The sequence below is a fragment of the Delphinapterus leucas genome, chromosome 17 (genome assembly GCF_059928025.1).
Source record: "Delphinapterus leucas isolate spDelLeu-1000000601 "Yukka" chromosome 17, BTC_Dleu_Yukka2, whole genome shotgun sequence".
NCBI classification, from domain to species: domain Eukaryota; kingdom Metazoa; phylum Chordata; class Mammalia; order Artiodactyla; family Monodontidae; genus Delphinapterus; species Delphinapterus leucas.
Genome location: NC_143145.1, coordinates 82,424,745 through 82,439,299, shown reverse-complemented (window position 1 = coordinate 82,439,299; position 14,555 = coordinate 82,424,745). Strand labels below are relative to the sequence as shown.

At 38.4% G+C, this 14,555-nt stretch overlaps 1 protein-coding gene across 1 annotated transcript in view; it reads left to right on the top strand.

Moving 5' to 3' along the window:
* RP1 (RP1 axonemal microtubule associated) overlaps nucleotides 1–14,555 on the top strand; it is a 193,549-nt gene that overhangs the window by 22,201 nt on the left and 156,793 nt on the right. Inside the window, 1 exon segment of the mRNA XM_089898599.1 lies at nucleotides 10,337–10,497. Within this exon segment, the coding sequence (XP_089754725.1) occupies nucleotides 10,337–10,497 (161 nt within the window).

Genomic DNA, 14,555 nt, shown 5'->3' with positions numbered 1-14,555 from the left:
CTGTATTTTGGAAGAGTTTGAGAAGGATGGGTGTTAGCTCTTCTCTAAATGTTTGATAGAATTGCCTGTGAAGCCATCTGGTCCTGGGCTTCTGTTGGAAGGTTTTTAATCACAGCTTCAATTTCAGTGCTTATGATTGGTCTGTTTATATTTTCTATTTCTTCCTGGTTCAGTCTCAGAAGGTTGTGCTTTTCTAAGAATTTGTCCATTTCTTCCAGGTTGTCTATTTTATTGGCATATAGTTGCTTGTAGTAATCTCTCATGATCCTTGTATTTCTGCAGTGTCAGTTGTTACTTCTTTTCCATTTCTAATTCTATTGATTTGAGTCTTCTTCCTTTTTTTCTTGATGAGTCTGGCTAATGGTCTATCAATTTTGTTTGTCTTCTCAAAGAACCAGCTTTTAGTTTTATTGATCTTTGCTGTTGTTTTCTTCATTTGTTTTTCATTTATTTCTGTTCTGCTCTTTATGATCTCTTTCCTTCTGCTAACTTTGGGGTATTTTTCTCTAATTGCTTTAGGTGTAAGGTTAGGTTTTTTATTTGAGATGTTTCTTGTTTCTTGTGGTAAGATTGTATTGCTATCAATTGCCCTGTTAGAACTGCTTTTGCTGCATCCCATAGGTTTTAGATCGTCGTGTTTTCACTGTCATTTGTTTCTAGGTATTTTTTGATTTCCTCTTTGATTTCTTCAGTGAACTCTTGGTTATTTAGCAGTGTATTTATTTTTTTTTTTTGCGGTACGCAGGCCTCTCACTGTTGTGGCCTCTCCCGTTGCGGAGCACAGGCTCCGGACGTGCAGGCTCAGCGGCCATGGCTCACGGGCCCAACCGCTCCGTGGCATGTGGGATCTTCCCGGACCGGGGCATGAACCTGTGTCCCCTGCATCGGCAGGCGGACTCTCAACCACTGTGCCACCAGGGAAGCCCAGTGTATTGTTTAGCCTCCATGTTTGTATGTTTTACAGATTTTTTTCCTATAACTGACATCTAGTCTCATAGCATTGTTGTCAGAAAAGATACTTGATACGATTTCAATTTTCTTAAATTTACCAAGGCTTGATTGGTGACCCAGCATATGATCTATCCTGGAGGTTGTTCCATGAGCACTTGAGAAGAAAGTATATTCTGTTGTTTTTGGATGGAATGTCCTATAAATATCAATTAAGTCCATTTGTTTAATGTATGCTTTAAAGCTTGTGTTTCCTTATTTATTTTCATTTTGGATGATCTTTCACATTGGTGAAAGTGGGGTGTTAAAGTCCCCCACTATTATTATGTTACTGTCAATGTCCCCTTTTATGGCTGTTAGCATTTGCCTTATGTATTGAGGTGCTCCTCTGTTGGGTGCATAAATATTTACAATTGTTTTATCCTCTTCTTGGTTTGATACCTTGATCATTATGTAGTGTCCTTCTTTGTCTCTTGTAATAGCCTTTATTTTTAAGTCTGTTTTGTCTGATATGAGAATTGCTAGTCCAGCTTTCTTTTGATTTCCATTTACATGGAGTATCTTTTTCCATCCCCTCACTTTCAGTCTGTATGTGTCCCTAGGTCTGAAATGGGTCCCCTGAGGACAGCATATATACAGGTCTTGCTTTTGTATCCATTCAGCTCATCTATGTCTTTTGGTTGGAGCATTTAATCCATTTACCTTTAAGGCAGTTATCGCTATGTATGTTCCTATTACCATTTTCTTAATTGTTTTAGGTTTGTTATTGTAAGTCTTTTCCTTCTCTTGTGTTTCCTGCCTAGAGAATGTTCCTTTACCCTTTGTTTTAGAGCTAGTTTGGTGGTGCTGAATTCTCTTAACTTTTGCTTGTCTGTAAAGGTTTTAATTTCTCCAGTGAGTCTGAATGAGATCCTTGCTGGGTAGAGTAATCTTGGTTGTAGGTTTTTCCCTTTCATCACTTTAAATATGTCCTGCCAGTTCCTTCTGGCTTTCAGAGTTTCTGCTGAAAGATCAGCTGTTAACCTTATGGGGATTCTCTTGTATGTTAGTTGTTGCTTTTCCCTTGCTGCTTTTAATATTTTTTCTTTCTATTTAATTTTTGATAGTTTGATTAATATGTGTCTTGGCATGTTTCTCCTTGGTTTTATCCTGTATGGGACTCTCTGCACTTTTTGGACTTGATTGACTTTTTCCTTACCCATTTTAGGGAAGTTTTCAACTGTAATCTAATATTTTCTCAGTCCCTTTTTATTTCTCTTCTTCTTCTGGGACCCCTATAATTAGAATGTTTGTGGGTTTAATGTTGTCCCAGAGGTCTCTGTGATTGTCCTCAATTCTTTTCATTCTTTTTTCTTTATTCTGCTCTGTGGTAATCATTTCCACTATTTTATCTTCCAGGTCACTTATCTGTTCTTCTGCCTCAGTTATTCTGCTATTGATTCCTTCTAGAGAAATTTTAATTTCATTTTTTGTGTTGTTCATCATTGTTTGTTTGCTCTTTAGTTCTTCTAAATCCTTGTTAAATGTTTCTTATATTTTCTCCATTCTATTTCCAAGATTTTGGATCATCTCTAGTATCATTACTCTGAATTCCTTTTCAGGTCGACTGCCTATTTCCTCTTCATTTGTTTGGTCTGGTAGGTTTTTACCTTGCTCCTTCATCTGCTGTGTATTTCTCTGTCTTCTCATTTTGGTTAACTTACCGTGTTTGGGGTCTCCTTTTTGCAGGCTGCAGGTTCGTAGTTCCTGTTGATTTTGGTGTCTGCCCCCAGTGGGTGACGTTGGTTCAGTGGCTTGTGTAGGCTTCCTGGTGGAGAGGGCTGGTGCCTGTGTTCTGGAGGGTGGGGCTGGATCGTGTCTTTCTGGTGGGCGGGGCTGTGTCCGGTGGTGTGTTTTCGGGTGTCTGTGACTTAGTATGATTTAGGCAGCCTCTCTGCTAATGGGTGGGGTTGTGTTCCTCTCTTGCTAGTTGTTTGGCATGGAGCACTAGAGATTGCTGGCCATTGGGTGGAGCTGGGTCTCAGCGCTGAGACGGAGATCTTTGGGAGAGCTCTCACCAATTGATATTATGTGGGGCTGGGAGGTCTGTGGTGGTCCAATATCCTGAACTTGACTCTCCCACCTCAGAGGCTCAGGCCTGACACCCAGCCAGAGCACCAAGACCCTGTCAGCCACACGGCTCAGAAGAAAAGAGAGAAAAAAAAAGAAGGAAAGAAAAAAATAAAATAAAGTTATTAAAATAGAAAAAAATTATTTAAAATAAAAAATTAATTAAAAAAAGAGAGAAAGAAAGAGAGCAACCAAACCAAATCCACCAATGATAACAAGCACTAAAAACTATACTAAAAAACAAATAAAACAGACAGTGTGAACCCTAGGAGAAATGGCAAAAGCAAAGCTATACAGACAAAATCACACAAAGAAGCATACACAGACACACTCACAAAAAGAGAAAAAGGGGAAAAAAATATATATGTACAAAAAAAAAAGGGGGGGGCTTCCCTGGTGGTGCAGTGGTTGAGAGTCCGTCTGCCGATGCAGGGGACACGGGTTTGTGCCCTGGTCTGGGAAGATCCCACATGCCACGGAGCGGCTGGGCCCGTGAGCCATGGCCGCTGAGCCTGCGCGTCCGGAACCTGTGCTCCGCAACGGGAGAGGCCACAACAGTGAGAGGCCCACGTACTGCAAAAAAAAAAAAAAAAAAAGGAAGAGAGGCACCAAATCAATAAACAAATCTACCAATGATAATAAGCTCTAAATACTAACATACGGTAAACATAAAACCAGAAACAAATTAGATGCAGAAAGCAAACCCAAGTCTACAGTTGTTCCCAAAGTTCACTGCCTCAATTTTGGGATGATTCGTTGTCTATTCAGGCGTTCCACAGATGCAGGTACATCAAGTTGACTGTGGAGATTTAATCTGGTGCTCCTGAGGCTGCTGGGAGAGACTTCCCTTTCTCTTCTTTGTTCTCACAGCTCCTGGGGTTCAGCCTTGGATTTGGCCCCGGCTGTGCCTGTAGGTCGCCTGAGGGCGTCTGTTCCCACCCAGACAGGACGGGGTTAAAGGAGCCGCTGATTCGGGGACTCTGGCTCACTCCGGCCGGGGGGAGGGAGGGGGGCGGAATGCGGGGCGAACTGCGGCGGCAGAGACTGCCGTGACGTTGCACCAGCCTGAGGTGTGCCGTGTGTTCTCCTGGGGAAGTTTTCCCTGGATCACGGGACCCTGGCGGTGGTGGGCTGCACAGGCTCCCGGGAGGGGCGGTGTGGAGAGTGACCTGTGCTTGCACACAGACTTTTTGGTGGCTGCAGCAGCAGCCTTAGCATCTCACGCCCGTCTCTGGTGTCTGTGTTGATAGCCGCAGCTCGTGTCTGTCTCTGGAGCTCGTTTAGGCGGTGCTCTGAATACCCTCTCCTTGCGTGCCCTGAAACAATGGTCCCTTGCCTCTTCGGCAGTTCCAGATTCTTTCCCGGACTCCCTCCTGGCTATGCGTGGTGAACTAGCCCCCTTCAGGCTGTGTTCCTGCAGCCAACCCCAGTCCTCTCCCTGGGATTCGACCTCCGAAGCCCGAGCCTCAGCTCCCAACCCCTGCCTGCCCCGGCGGGTGAGCAGACAAGCCTCTCGGGCTGGTGAGTGCTGGTCGGCACCGATCCTCTCTCTGTGCGGGGATCTCTCCGCTTTGCCCTCCGCACCCCTGTTGCTGTGCTCTCCTCCGCGGCTCCGAAGCTTCCCCCCTCTGCCACCCGCAGTCTCCGCCCGTGAAGGGGCTTCTAGTGTGTGGAAACCTTTCCTCCTTCACAGCTCCCTCCCACTGGTGCAGGTCCTGTCCCTATTCTTTTGTCTCTGTTTTTTATTTTTTCCTTCGCCCTCCCCAGGTATGTGGGGAGTTTCTTGCCTTTTGGGAAGTCTGAGGTCTTCTATCAGCATTCAGTAGGTGTTCTGTAGGAGTTGTTCCACATGTAGATGTAGTTTTGATGTATTTTGGGGAGGAAGGTGATCACGTCTTACTCCTCTGCCATCTTCTAGTTATTGTTTTAAAATTGTTGTATTGTGTAGCATTTCACTGTGGCTGTTTCATTATTTCTTTGACTCATTTTGTAGTAAAAGATATATGGCTGTGTCCAGATATTCACTCTTCCAAGGAGTCTTTTGAAAAATGTTCTTATTACACATAGTTTGGTATCTTTGTGAGTATATTTGTACAGTAGATCACAGCAGTAAGACTGTTAGATCAAAGGGTATGTGAATTGTGGATTTTCATAGATATTGATAAATTGCCCTTCTAAAAGGGTACAGGAAACTACATGAGGCCAAACAGTGTGTGAGAAGGCTCACTCTCACAGCACTAGATAATCTAAAACTAAAGATTTTGCCAATCTGATAGATGAAAAGCCATGTCTTGTTTTGATTCGCCTTTCTTTAGTTACAAGGAAGTTAAGCATATTTTCAGTTTCTTTGCTACTTGTGTGTGTGTTTTAATGAATTTCTTCTTCGTATTCTTGCCCATTTTTTCTGTTGTGAAATCCACGTTTAGTTTTGCTTTATTGATTGTATGAGCTGTTTGCAAATGAAAGAAATTAATCCTTTTTCATTTGTGTGGCAGTTTTTTTTTACCCCCAACTTAACCAGTTTAAGTTATGGCTTTTACAAGTTTTTGTTTATTTGCTGTTTAAAACAATCAAGTGTATTCAGGTATAATTTATATAAACAAAATGCACACATTTTAAGTCTACAGTGTGATGAGCTGACAACCAAGTTCACCTGTAGAACCACCACTTCAGTAGAATACTTCTATGATCCCGAATTGTTTCTTCACGCTTTTTGCAGAAAATTCCACCATCCCTGGCCCTAAGAAATAACTTACTTGCTTTTTGTTACTGCAGATAAGGTTGCCTTTCCTAGAACTTGTTGTGGCAATCGTAAAGTGTATACTCTTGTGACTAGGATTTTAATCAGCATAAAGCTTGATATTCATCCAAATCTTTCTATGTATCAGTAGTTTATGTCTTTTAATTGCTGAGTTGTATTCATTTAGGTAACACAGTTTGCATATATAGTCACTTTTTGCATTAGTTTCCGAACACTGCTGTAACAATTAACATAGTCAGAATGGCTTGCAGAAAAGGAATTTATTCTGTCATAGTTCTGGATGCTAGAAGTTGGAATTCTTCAGCTTGCAGCTGCGTATTTGCAATCTCTGCTGGCATTCTTCTCGCTGTCTCTGTCTCTGTGTCTCCTCTCTTTTTAAAAGACTAAGCCTGCCCTACTCAAGTGTGACTTCACCTTAACTAATTACATCTGCAACGATCCTGTTTCCAAATAAGGTCACATTCACAGGTACCAGGAGTAAGAACTTGAACATATCTTTTTGGGGACACAGTTTAACTCACAATAGTTCTCCTTTTGGTTCTGGAAATTCATGCCTTTCTCGTATGCCAAACGCATCGATCACATCCCAACATTCCCCAAAGTCTTAATCATGCCAGCATCAACTTATGTCCAAAATATCATTTATCATATAATATCATATAATCATCTCAAAAAGTTTGGAATCCCATTTTTGATATCTAAATCAGGTATGGGTGAGACACTGGGCGTAATCTATCTCGGGCCCAAATTCCTCTCCATTCACAGACCTATGAAACTAGGAAACAAGTTACCTGCTTCCCAATTACAATGGTGGGACAGGCATAGACTAGATATTCCCATTCCAGATGGGAGAAATTAGAAGGAAAAAGGCAGTCACCTGTCGCAAGCAAGTCTGAAACCCAGCAGGGCAAATTCCATTAGATTTAAGGGCCTGGAATAAACCTCTGTGGTTTACTGCTTTGTTCTCTGGGCCCTGCTGGGGCAGCAGCCCCCTCCTCATGGCCCCCCAGGGTGGAAGCCCTGCCCCCTCAGCCCACCAGGGCAGTGACTCCACCGTCTTTGCCCTCAGAGTCATTCTTCCTTTATTTCATCCCATTTCTGCCCTTTTCAGCTGCTGGAATGAAATTCTTGAACACCTTGCTGGTCTTCAGTGGATGTCATGGGTGTTCACGTCATTAGACACAAGAGTTCTCCACGGATCTCTTCCTGGATAACTCCGTCTCTGTTCCTGGCTTCTGCTGCGATGGCTGAGTGGATCCTAAGCCACAGGCCCTTGGCTCTGTTTCCAGAACAGGATATCTGGATAGGTTGAGAATTTTCCAGATCATCAAGTGCTGGCTCCTTTTTGCGTAACAATTTCTTCCTCAATTTATCCCTCTCCTCTTGAACTTTTACCATAAGCAGCAAGGAGAAACCAGGGCACACCTTCCACATTTTGACGGAAATCTCAGGTAAACATGTAAGTTCATCACCTATAAGTACTATTTCCTCCACTGAATAATAGAGCATAATTCAGTGAAGTTCTCTGTCACTTTATAACAAGAATTGCCTTTACTTGAGTTTCTAATAAGAGTGTTTCTCATTTTCATCATTTCCAATAATAAGTTTCTATCATGAATGGGTATTTAATTTTGCCAGCTGCTTTTTTTTTGATATCTATTGAGGTGATCAGATACCTGTTCTCTTATTCTGTTAATGTAGTGAATTACATTGATTTTTAAATGTTAAAAAGCTTTGCATTCCTGAGATAAACCTGAAGGTTGTGGTTGACTTGATTTCCTAATATTTTTTGTTAAAATATTTTCATTTATGTTCATGAGGGTTATTTCTCTGTAGTTTTCTTTTTATGCCTTTGTCTGGTTTTAGTATCAGAGTAATGCTCATCTCACATGATGAGTTGGGAACTCTTCCAAAGGATTTGTGTAGGATTGGCATTATTTGTTTCTTAAAGGTTTGGTAGAAAATTCACCATCTGGGCCTGTAGTTCTTTGTGAAAATGACTTAACTATAAATTTTAATAATTATTTTTTAAAAGATAAAGGGCTATTGAAATTTTCTAGTTATTTTGCGTATGTTATGGTAATTTGAATCTTTTATCAAGCTATTTGTCCACTCCCTGCGTCCTGTTTTTCTCCAGCCCATTTACTCACCCCTTCAACCCACTCTTTCAAATTGGAGCCTAATAGGGTATGAATATTAACAAGGTTTTTAGAGTGTTATCTACTCACCTTCTTTCTCCCATAATGTTGTTGAGGAAGCTGTGTTAGGTGCCCTATAAATTCCTGAAATTGTGTCTCACTCTTCTCTTGCCTTCTGTTTTACAAAGATTATAGGACAAGGTTTTGTACCGTCTTTGTTTAATTTCTATTGATTTTTTTTTTGGCCAGTTATTTTTTTTTAATTAAAAAAAATTAGTTTTGCTAACTTTTCTGTGACCTGGGCCCACTTCACCAAAATCCTACCTTAAGAATGTTCTGATATTTCTTCCTTTTTGGTGTGTTGGCCTTCCTACCTCATATAGATTATAGGCTAATGGAGGACCAAGACATCTTCTGTGATTTCCATCTACTGCCCATGACACTGAACACCCAGTAGTGACTCAATGACTTGTTGGCTATCGATTGACTGAAGATATGAACTAAAAGATGAATCTCGGTTCATGATCTTTAGATTCTGCTCCAGTTTTTACAACATTTCCTCCCAAGGTTAAGGTTTTAATGATTTAAAGAGGTAAATGGTTTAAAAACATGTGGTAAACAGACATCATATTTCATTATTTTCATTTTGATTTCTATTCCTATACAGTTCATCCTTTTCCGTCTTAGTTGTTGGAAAATGCAATTTCTTTCCCTATTGATTTGGTCCTTGTACATTTAGCAAGTATTGATTCTCCCCTGAACTCTTTTGCTGCATTTCTAAGAGAGCAAAAGCTGAAGAGCTTTATTTCATTTTATTCAAACAAGCACTAACATACTAGTTACTCTACATAAAACAGCTAGGATTTTCCCAGCTCTATAGTTTGTAATTGCAATTTAGCTGCTTCTGCTGTTGTTAAAGATAGCCTATTCATCTCTTTCAATTTTTTAAAATGATGTTTTTATTTACTAAGTGATTGTCTACCAAGATAATCATCTTAGGTGGCCTAACATGGCTTTTTACTATGTGTTGGAAAAATAAAGTAGAATTTCCTGTTTTAAAGTGGATTTTTAAAAATAGACATTCATTTAACATATATTTATTGTACCATATAAGTAAAATTTAAATCTAGAATTTGATTGCTATTTGAAGGATCAAGATGGGAAAATACACTTCAGTTCAAATATGGGAGAGAGAAAATCACAGCCTAAAGAGTAGAATGTTATTTAAGTCCATAGTTCTGAATTTTATGCATCATATTCTTTCTTCTTTAATATAAGCTTGAGTGTATTACCATAATTTCTCATTACTTCAGTTCTCTTACTGATCAACTCTTGATGTTCACTCCAAAGAAACCTGGCAAAATTAAATTAAAATTGTAGGAAGTAATATCATACCACTATCAATGTGTTATGATGTTTAGTTAATCTCAGTTATGTTCACCAGGAACCATACATTTTCTAGCACTGTTTTTATTTGTTGCTGGATGATACAAAATTTATTTAACATTTGTGGAACTCAGGTTAATTTATCTATTAATTAGGAATACTTAAAACAATAAGTGAAGAAATTGTACCAGATGACTTTTGAATTCCTAACTTATCTGATTCCAATTTTTATGTTTATATAAATTATTACATAATTTTTAATTTTGGAAAGTAAACACCTAAACTCAAAATATCTTAAAAGGTATAATTCTGAATGCACATGTTGGTTTGGCCAAAAAGTTTGTTTGGGTTTTTCCATAAGATGTTACAGAAAAACCTGAATGAACTTTCGGGCCAACCCAGTGTTATATGTCAGAGCTAAGACTATTGGAGATATTTTGTTAAAATGCTGGGAACTTAAGAGAACTTATATAGTGACTCTCTTGTTGTCCAGGCATGATCAACTATGACAACTTTATTAAAGATCTTCTAGAAATATTCTCCCAGTTACACTGTAGGACATAGTCATTTTATTGAGTATTTATTTATTTTTAGAAAGGATATTCATTTTTTTATAACTTTTTTTTTTTAATTTTATTTTTAAATTTTATTTATTTTTGGCTGTGTTGGGTCTTTGTTGCTGCGTGTGGGCTTTCTCTATTTGTGGCGAGCGGGGGCTACTCTTCCTTGCGGTGTGTGGGCTTCTCATTGCGGTGGCTTCTCTTGTTGTGGAGCACGGGCTCTAGGCGTGCAGGCATCAGTAGATGTGGCGCATGGGCTTAGTTTCTCTGCGGCATGTGGGCTCGAACCCGTGTCCCCTGCACTGGCAGGCGGATTCTTAACCACTGCGCCATCAGGGAAGCCTAAACTCTCCCAGCTTTATGATGACCTTTCTTCTGAGTCTTCCATTTTTATAAGTTGTTGTAATTCTCTGTGTTATTTGTGCTTCTTATAGGTGGTAAATGGAAAGTTTCCATAATCACCAGTGACTTGCCAAATGCTGGGACAAGCTCACAGATTTATATTATATTTTATGGACATCATAGAAGTTCAGCCCCCATATATCTTTATGGAACAGATGGAGCTCGATTTCATGGCCATGAAGACATATTTACTGTAAGTAATAAAACTGAATAAAACCTGGTAATATAAGGGATACAGCTAGTAGGTAGGTAGTTTGGAATGAATGCAATCTATGGAATTGAGTGCTTCCTATTATAGCAACGTGTCCTGTAGAAGATCAATCAAAAGTAATTCATGGCAGTTTTTGCTCAAGTGGGTTAAAACACCAATAAAACTGCAATACAATAAGAGACAACAGCTAGAGAGAAATACTGGATGACCAGCATTTGCTGTTTGTATACTCATGAATGCCAGGAGCAAGGGCTGTGCCTTTCTGTCTGAGGCTCTAACAGATGAACCTGAAAGTCAAGGTCAAAAAGGGAAAAATAAATGATCAAATAAAGGAAGGCCAAGTTGTCATCATATTATTATGTCTTGGCTGGACACATTGAGATCAAGATCTAGGGAGAAACAGAGGTAGCAAAGATGAAGCAGGGGGGACCCGGGTCACATTGTTAAACTAGAGACAGAAAGACTCGCAATCAAAGGCAGGACTTGATGTGAGCCCAGCACCTTGCACTTCAGATGCTTAGCGATGTCCGTGGAACCAACGACTGGAGGTACAGAGGGATTGACTAGAACCGGGTAGAGACAGAGAATAAAGTCACAATCAGAAAAAAGGGTCCTTGAGTATCTTTGATCTTCACACAACACCCCTTCCATGTGGTCCTGGGTGTTTGATTTACTACAACCTGTGTACTCAGCCCACATACATCACAGAAGAGGTTGAGCTATCTAGAATGAAACTAATAGTTTAATTTGAACTGTTCTTTCCATACTTTCTATATGAGTCAATATTTGAATAAACTCTTTCTTGTGTCAATGGTCATTAACGAGTAAAAATGAAAAGCGAAGATGTTGTTGTTATTTTGCATGAGTAAGAAATAGTTTTAGAGGTGATTGTACCAAAAGAGTCTGGGCTGTTTTGCTATTTTATTGTTTCACATTTACTTTTAAATCAAATTATACCTTCACATGGTGAAGGGTTAATCATTAAATTTAAGGTGAATTCTGTAGTAAGATAGGAGCACCTATAACCCCCATTCCCTTTTCCTTTCCCACAGGAAACCATTTTCATAGTTTGATGCTTCTGTTTTTCTTAGCACTGCTACCTGCATTTCAGCTGTTTCTGTTGTCTTGGTCTCTCTTGCTTGACCCTGGGATTGCTACATGTATGTCTTGTTTGTAGAAGTGATGGCTTCATTAGCGTTAGTAATTTGTTTTTGATTTTGATCATAGTGTTCATTTATTCTCATGAATTGTTTTATTCTAAGGGTTTTTAAGAAAGCTTTTGTTTTCCCCTTTCCTTTTCTTTTTCCTTACAGTTTCTTTGTATAGGTCTTTTCTTTCCTTTTTTATTGTGGTAAAATCTACAATACAAAACTTACCATTTTAAAGTTAACAATCCAGTGGCATGTAGTACATTCACAATATCGTTCAATTATCACCACTACCTAGTTCTGGAACATTTTAGTCACCCCAAAAGGAGACCTCATTATGCCGTCCCTCCCAATTCCCTTTTCCCCAATCCCTAGCAACCTCTAATCTGCTCTCTGTCTTTAAGGATTTGCCAATTCTGGATATTTTATATAAATGGAATCATATAAAATGTGGTCTTTTGTGTCTAGCTTCTTTCACTTAGCATGTTTTCAAGGTTCGTCCATGTTGTAGCAAGTGTCAATACTTCATTCCTTTATACGGTTGAATAATATTTCATTGTATGGAAATACCACATTTTGTTTTTCCATTCATCTATGGATGGATACTTGGTTTTTTCCTACCCTTTGGCTATTGTGAATAATGCTGACATGAACATTTGTGTGCAAGTAATATTTTTTGAATCACTTATTTTTGGGGTTTTTTTTTTTGAGTATATATCTTGGAGTGACATTTCTGGGGTCATATGGTAATTCTATGTTTAACTTTTTGAGGAACCACCAAACTCTTTTCCACAGTGGCTGTACCATTTTACATTTCCACTGGCAATGTATGAGGATTCCAGTTTCTCCACATCTTCACCAACACTTGTCAATTTTCGAAAAAAAATTCTAGCCAATCCTTATGGGTATGAAGTGGGATCTCATTGTCATTTTGATTTACATTTCCCTAATGATTAATGATATTATCTTTTTATGTGCTTGTTGGCCATTGGTGTATCTTCTTTGGATATATATTTATTCAAATCTTTGGCCCATTTTAATTTCTTGTTTTCTTTTTTAACATCTTTATTGGAGTATAGTTGCTTTACAATGGTGCGTTAGTTTCTGCTTTATAACAAAGTGAATCAGCTATACATATATCTCCATATCCCCTCCCTCTTGCGTCTCCCTCCCACCCTCCCTATCCCACCCCTCTAGATGGCCACAAAGCACCAAGCTGATCTCCCTGTCTTGGCCCAGTTTAAAAATTTTTTTTTTTTTCTTTTTGCTGTTGAGTTGTAAGAGTTCTTTATATATTCTGAATACTAGACCCTTATCAGAAATATGATTTTCTCCCATTCTGTGGGTTCATTCATTTGATAGTATCTTTGGATGCACAAGAATTTTTAATTTTGATGATGTCCAATTCATCTAATTTTTTTTATTCCTTGTGTTTTTGGTGTCATATCTAAGAAACCATTGCCAAATCCAAGGTCACGAAGACTTACCACTTTGTTTTCTTCTATGTTCGTTCTTTGATCTATTTTGAGTTACAGTTTATATATGGTATGAAGTAAAAGTCCAGTTCCATTCTTTTACAGGGACATGCCTAGTTGTCCTCGCTTTGTTTCTTGAAGAGACTATTCTTACTCCCATGAATAACCCTATGCCTTTGTCAAAAATCAACTGGCCATAGATGCATAGGGTTTATTTTTCAATTCTATTCCATTGATCTATGTATATATCTTTATGTCCGTACCCCACAGTTTTCAATACCATAGCTTTGTAGTAAGTTTTGAAATCAGAAATTTTGGGTCCTCCAGCCTTGTTTTTATTTTTTCAAGATTGCTTTGGCTATTTCTGGCCCTTTGCAATTCCATATGAATTTTAGGATCAGGTTTTCCATTTCTGCAAAACAGGCCATTGAGATTTTGATAGGGATTATATGCTGAATCTGTAGATCACTTTGGTAGTATTGATATCTTTTCAATATTAAGCCTTCCAATCCATGAACATGATATGTTTATATTTATTTACTTTCTTTCAGTGATATTTTGCAGTTTTTTGTGTGTAAGTCTTGCACCTCCTTGGTTAAGTTTATTCCTAAGAATTTTATACTTTTTGATGCTATTATAAATAGAATTGTTGTCTTAATTTCTTTTTCATATTGCTCATTACTAGTTATAGAAATGCAACAGATTTTTGTGTGGTGTGAGTATTGTGTAACTTTGCTGAATTCATTTTTTAACTCTAATAGTTTTTTGTGTGTGTGTGTGGAATCTTTAGGATTTTCTATATATCAGATCATATAGTCTGTGAATGGAGATCGTTTTATTTATTCTTTTCCAATTTGGATGTTTTAAAATTTCTTTCTCTTGCCTAATTGCTATACCTACAACTTCCAGTACAATGTTGACCAGAAGTCATGAAAACTGGCATTCTTATCTTGTTCCTGATTTAGGAGGAAACTTTCAGTCTTTTATCATTAAGTATGATATTACTTGTTGGTTTTTCATAGATGCCCTTTGTTATGTTCAGGAAGTTCCCTTCTATTTCTAGTTTGTTGAGTGTTTTTATCATGAAAATGTGTTGGATTTTGTCAAATGCTTTTTTTTGCATCAGTTGAGATGAGTTTTTTTTTTTTTCCTCTTCATTCTATTTATGTGGTGTATTACATTGATATTTGTATGTTGAACCACTCTCCATTCCTGGGATAAATCAGGATGGTTTCGTCAGGATGTATAATCCCATTGGTCAGAGTGTATAATCATTTTATTATGCTTCTGGATTCAGTTTGCTAGTATTTGTTGAAGATTTTTGCCTCTATATATTTTTCTTTTTTTTTTTATATTAGTGCATTTTATTTTTATTTTTTAATTTTTTTAACTTTTTTAAAAAAAATCTTTATTGGGG